This window comes from Centruroides sculpturatus, unplaced genomic scaffold (assembly GCF_000671375.1).
Source record: "Centruroides sculpturatus isolate CEXI.00-Female unplaced genomic scaffold, Cexi_2.0 scaffold413, whole genome shotgun sequence".
NCBI lineage: Eukaryota > Metazoa > Arthropoda > Arachnida > Scorpiones > Buthidae > Centruroides > Centruroides sculpturatus.
This window is the reverse complement of record NW_019384661.1, coordinates 142,689-144,813: the sequence shown is the minus strand read 5'-3', so window position 1 is coordinate 144,813 and position 2,125 is coordinate 142,689. Positions and strand designations below refer to the sequence as shown.

Below are 2,125 nucleotides of genomic sequence, written 5' to 3'. Positions count from 1 at the left end.
ACGACCAAATGGGAAGAGGCGAGGATTACTATTCCTATGCACGACCACACCAAGCTTAGAACAGTCGAAACAATCGAAATATTTAAGCAATCCCTCAAAGACGGTTGTATCAACAGCAGAGATGCGGACTCGCTCTCCTCCGCTTGGAAATCATTCTTCGACAACCCCTTGAAATAAATAGACCATCCCACCCTCACCGCGTGCAACTGTTTGCGCTTTTTTACTTGTCGCGTTTATTTCCAATTCTACCTTCTAATCGTAACCCCCTTCCCATCCACGGTCGTTCGCACGCCTCTTCTCACTGTAGCGTTGAGTGTTTACGGCCTCAACTATGACGTCACTCCCCACTAACCCCCTGTTGTGGTTGTGCATCCCCTGTACGTAGCGCGCTTACTCTAAAACCTTTTTTCCCCCAACTTTAGCAAGTATCCTATCTGCACACCTCCCTTCTTTACCAAAAGTATGTAATTTTCGCCCTCGGTATCGTATACCTATCATCGATGATGACTTCACTGGTAAGACGATACCTGGGTAAACATTGGCAGCATTTAAACTTCTTCTAACCGACGCTCCACAGTGCACCCGAGGAAGGCCTATTAAGAAGGCCGGAAACGTTTGTACTCTTGTTAATAAGGCTAGAAATTAGTGAGAAAGGTTTGGTGCTGTATATTTTATGACTCATAAGAAAAATAAAAACATTTTTTCGAAATCGCTTTCACTTAAATTTGTTAAAATTGTCAAATGAATTTTTTAGAAGCTGTAGTCTATTGATAGTGTATACTAAAATACTTGAATATCCAAAACATTGCTTTGTTTTTCCGAAGATCCATTGTAATAACACAGCTGTAGTCATTTAAACATTAATCGGTCACGACAATTAAAAGAATTATTTTGTTTACAAAGAGAATTTCCAAGTATAACTCCCGTTTCTGTTTAATGCAATATTGTAATTTCAAATTATAAAGCAAGTCATGTAATTTGATTATACTGTCATGGAACATAGAAATATCACCGTTACACCGTATTATCTACAGTATGTATTTGGAAATATGATTAATGTATAAATAATTATCAGTTACAAAGTTCGATATTTATAACTAAATCATTTGGACGGATAAAAAAGATATATATTCGTGAAATTATCACTGAAAGTCGACCGATTTTGTTTCGTGTGTAAATTTTTAAGTCAATTAGAAAAGTTGCGTACTGTGCACACTGCATCCAATGTATACTAAATAAAAATATAAATCAATCGTATCACTTACCAATTAAATGTTGCATGTCTTCGATTACATCGTATCTTTCAATTTCTTCTAAAAGAAGCTTTAATTTTCCAATAGTGCTGTTTGGCAATACCTCCCATTCTTCAAAGATTTTCTTTGTCGGATTTCCTGTAGCTTCGAAACTTTTAATTGTCATATAATCGAAATTCATTAGTTCGGCTAAACCTCGATAATCCTTACATATATATTTCGAAGTAGGTATTTCCATTTGAGGATTCAGCATTCTGCTTAGAAGATTTCTACTTGATACGTTCAACACCCTAGCCGGGATTGTATCGTAATCGTATTCATCATTTGACATGTTCAGTNCTCATACAACATGGAGTTCACATAAAACGGAATTATCAACAGTGTTATAGGGAGTCAACTGTACTATAATATAATATAATATAAGGGTTAGAAGTAAGAAATAATCCAATAATCTTAATGTTTGTTCATATTTTTTTCCTGGGCAACGCCGGGCTTACGTGCTAGTTGACATATAATCGAAATTCATTAGTTTGGCTAAACCTCGATAATCCTTACATATTTATTTCGAAGTAGAAATTTTTTAATTAGAGGATTGAGTATAAGATTTCTACTAGATACGTTCAACATCCTAGCCGGGATTATATCGTAATCGTATTTATCATTTGACATGTTGAATTTTTACTGAATTTATATTTTAACAAATTAATATAAAAGTAACTTTGTTTCATAGTTTTACAATATATATTTATATAAGTATTCACTAACCTGTATTTCACATGTAAAATATAAAAAAAATAGTAATCTGCCCATTTAAATTAATGATGTAAATTTAAACAGCTTTATAACAATGACTTTCGATTGAGTTACGTTAA

General features: G+C 34.0%; 1 protein-coding gene across 1 annotated transcript in view; it reads right to left on the bottom strand.

Moving 5' to 3' along the window:
* LOC111626555 (myeloid differentiation primary response protein MyD88-like) overlaps positions 1-1,585 on the bottom strand; it is a 6,111-nt gene extending 4,526 nt beyond the window's left edge. The window contains exon 1 of the mRNA XM_023369966.1: positions 1,266-1,585. Coding sequence (XP_023225734.1) covers positions 1,266-1,584 — 319 coding nt within the window. The 5' untranslated portion in view covers position 1,585. The remainder of the gene's footprint in view (positions 1-1,265) is intronic.
* Positions 1,586-2,125: the final 540 nt, after the last annotated feature.